This window comes from Solanum pennellii, chromosome 8, assembly GCF_001406875.1.
Source record: "Solanum pennellii chromosome 8, SPENNV200".
Lineage (NCBI taxonomy): Eukaryota > Viridiplantae > Streptophyta > Magnoliopsida > Solanales > Solanaceae > Solanum > Solanum pennellii.
In genome coordinates, this window is record NC_028644.1 from 60708938 (window position 1) to 60712827 (window position 3890).

At 28.0% G+C, this 3890-nt stretch overlaps 1 protein-coding gene across 1 annotated transcript; it reads left to right on the forward strand.

Moving 5' to 3' along the window:
* Positions 1-2373: 2373 nt before the first annotated feature.
* On the forward strand, positions 2374-2742 carry LOC107027923 (non-specific lipid-transfer protein 1-like). Its single transcript, XM_015228977.2, has one exon. It carries the CDS (start codon positions 2374-2376, stop codon positions 2740-2742), a length of 369 nt encoding a protein of 122 aa, XP_015084463.1.
* The last annotated feature ends 1148 nt before the right edge of the window (positions 2743-3890 follow it).

Below are 3890 nucleotides of genomic sequence, written 5' to 3' on the forward strand. Positions count from 1 at the left end.
GCATATGTTATAAGTGATAGAACATTATTTATTAACATAATATATTTAAAAATATTAAAATATTGAAGATAGTAAATCAAATGGTCCAACAAGATATAATACAATTTCTTACATGTTTTCGAATTGACCTCTTAAAATTAATTTTGACGTCATTATTTATTAAATCAATACAATTTAGTTAAAAAAATAATTTTGTTTTATAAATTTTATTTTTAGTATCAAACTTAAAAATACTAAAAAAATTATGCGAGACAGATTCATGATTGAAAAAAAGGAAAAAGGTTGTTATGCAGGGTACTGGAGTGGGGTAGATTAAATTAAATTTGCGGGTTAAGCTCAATCTGCCCCTACCACTCTATTACCATCCCTAGTTGTCCGGAACCCGCACTGGAGTCGCAGCTAAATTCGGATTGTGCACCGCAGCTCCGAATAGATTTTCTTCATACACAGGGCTAGAACTCAAAACATATGGTTAAGAATGGAAGAGTCTTACCACTACACCACAATCCATAATGAGCTCTAATAAATATATGCCAAGTAAAATGGAACAAAGGAGAGTAAAAAGAATGGAGTAGCGTAGTTCATTGACAACCTAAACTCTCACTATATTAATAAGGATTTGATTCCTCACATTATAATCTCCTCCCCGTTTTCCCTTTCCCTGCCCCAATTTTAAAAAAACTACCTAACTAAACATACATCTCTACCATATGTACTAATATTATCTCTACTTTCAAACAATTACATATATTACCACTTTTAATATTTTATACCATAAATTTTAAAATTATAATTAGATACAAAAATTCCTTAAATTTAGGATTGATTAATTATCTTTAAATTTAAACACCAAAATAATAATCCAATTTTAATTAATATTTTCTCTCTCTCATCAAGTGTCCCTTTGTCATCTCTCCAGAACTTTGTAAAATTATTTTATTATGTATATAGTTTAATTTTCATATGTATCTAATTGTAATTTCAACGATTCCAAACTTTATAAATTGTATTTGATTTTAGCCAGCCTTGATTTTAATTGCCTTATGTATCTAGTGTGTGTTTTTCATGTATCTCGTTTGATATTTTTATGTATCTATATTTTTGTTAATGTATCTAAACTTCCAATGTATTGTGTCTACTTTCTATTAATGTATGTATCTAACTCATTGATGTCTTGTATCTGATTTTTATGTTAATGTATATGGCGTGCATATGCTTCTCTGGTTATATCTAGTATGTTTATTAATGTATTTCATATAGTATCTTTATGTATCTGATTATATATGTTAATATATTTAAGCTTTTATTGTCTTTGTAACTCAAATTATTTTTGCACAATACTTTCAATTTTAAATGTGAAAGATGATGATTTGGCTAAAAATAAATTCACCATCACGATTACAATTTGAAATGAAGATCAGAAATCAAGATTTAAAGAAGAAAAATTGAACAAGAAGAATTTTTATACACTTTTTGTGTTTCTGGAAAAGAAATAAACAAAATTTTATATATGTATCTGAAGTAGCATTAATTTCAATTCTACCTTTAACTCTCAATCGAGCAATCGATGTATCTCACTCAAAAGATATTTCATCATTATTACTACATCCAAAATTTTGATCTTTAGTTGTTATACATAATGGATATAACCCACAATTGAATTTATATCTTTTTTAAGTTCATAAAATATCTCATTTCGAATTTCTATTATTATAATCAAATTGTCTTCCATCATATATTTGATCTCAATGCTTTTATGTGTACACTTAATTCATAGTGAAATCTGACAATGTTAACCCGTGGATAAATCTAATGTGTTTTGATTTTGTTGGGAAATGCAATATCTTAATTTTTAGCGGTAATAATATTGATGGTGTGTCATTCCTTTCGAGGAGGAATTGACATAGAGATGGAGTAGATGGGGTGCCAAGGAGCACCTCTTGGGCTGGCTTAACAACCTTTAATTCAAAAGTAATTAAATAATGTATTTTGATTTTTAAATACGATGATTATATGTATTTAACAGGCCATGATACATGTATCCGAAAGCCAAAAAGTGATATCTAAAGTAATATAAATAACTAAAGAAATTCCTACTAATTAAGATATGTAGTGGGATTTTATGTAGTTTGCTATTTTAAAAAAAAAGAAAAAGAGAATGGACATAGTCAACGTACCCACTAGGCCACTACTAGATAAACTCTACCAATATTAAATAATTGTTTTTGAAGTTGCACATAATATTATGGTATCAAATCAATTATCTTCACTCCCTATATATAATCGTCCATCACCTTTCAACAAGACTACGAAGAGTCTCATTAATTTCCTAGTGAGACCTAAAATTTTATTCACACATTTTTGTGTTTATTCATGGCTATCTCAAAAAACCTTGTTAAGCCCCTTTCTCTCTTGTTCCTAATTTGCATAGTATTTGCCGCATCATCTCGCGTTGATGCGGCAATCACATGTAGCTCGGTGTTCAACGGCCTAATCCCGTGCCTTAGCTACGTAGTAAAAGGTGGCAAGGTGCCACCGACTTGCTGTAGAGGGATCAAGTCCCTCTACAGTATCGCCAAAACCACGGCAGACCGCCAAGGCGTTTGCTCGTGCTTGAAAATGGCTGCCTCAAGTGTTAGTGGTATCGATTTTAAGAATGCTGCTGCCCTCCCTGGAAAATGTGGGGTGAAAAATATTCCCTTCAAGATTAGCCCTAAAGTTGATTGCTCAAAGGTGAGGTAAAAGGATGAATTATGCATATTATATAAATGAGAATAAGAGTTATATGTTGTCCCTAATAATAAAATAGGGACATTATCTATCTAAGTACTACTATATACGTTTTTGTGTTTGTCCTTAGTTTGGTCCTTAATATTTGTATTGTGCCATGAATATTATATTATCATCATCAATAAATTAAATGATCGATAGATCAATAAATTATGTATTGTTATTCGGACGTGTATGGAATTAAAACTTGGAAAACAAACTATATTAATTATAAGCTCTCATCTTTTAGTAGATATAACTTCCAGCAATTTTTTTATTTTCCATAACGAGATTCATGTATACAGATCAAATTATTTAAATTTTTATTTGAATTCAGATAACAAATCTTCAAGTTCTTTATTAAGATAAAATGGACATCTTAAGAAAAGAGAAAAGTACGGTTGAAAACATCCGCAAAATTAGAGTCCGAAACTTAAAAGGTACAAAATGTTAACAAAAATTTCAAAACGGTATATAAAATTTTATATTAATCAAAACGGTAAAACTTACCTCACCTGAAAAAGCAAAATCGCTGCTGAGGCAGCGATTTTGCAAAAGTTATTTTTTTTAATAAAAAAATGAAATCGCTGCCTAAGCAGCTATTTCAAAATTTTATTTCTTACAAATCGCTGCCTTGGCAGCGATTTTATTTTATTTTTTAATTATTTTTTTTTAAAAAATAAGGTATATCGCTGCCTGGTCAGCGATTTATAAAAAAAAAAATTTAAAATCGCTGCCCAGGCAGCGACTTTATGATTTTTTTTTTATATAAAATAAATCGCTGCCTTGGCAGCGACTTTATAAAAAAATTTTTTTTTTAATTAAATTGCTGCCTAGGAAGCTATTTCAAAAAAAAAAAAGATTTAAAAAAAAATTGTTAAAGCAGCGATTATATATAAAAAAAATTTATAATACTTTTTAAAATTTAAATATATAACTTATAAGAAAATATACATTATTTTAAAAAGATTAAAAATAAGTAAAGTAATAAATATATTTTCTTTCTAAAAAAAATTTATAATATTTTTTAAAATTTAAATATATAACTTATAAGAAAATATACATTATTTAAAAAGATTAAAAATAAGTAAAGTAATAAATATATTTTCTTTCTAAAAAAA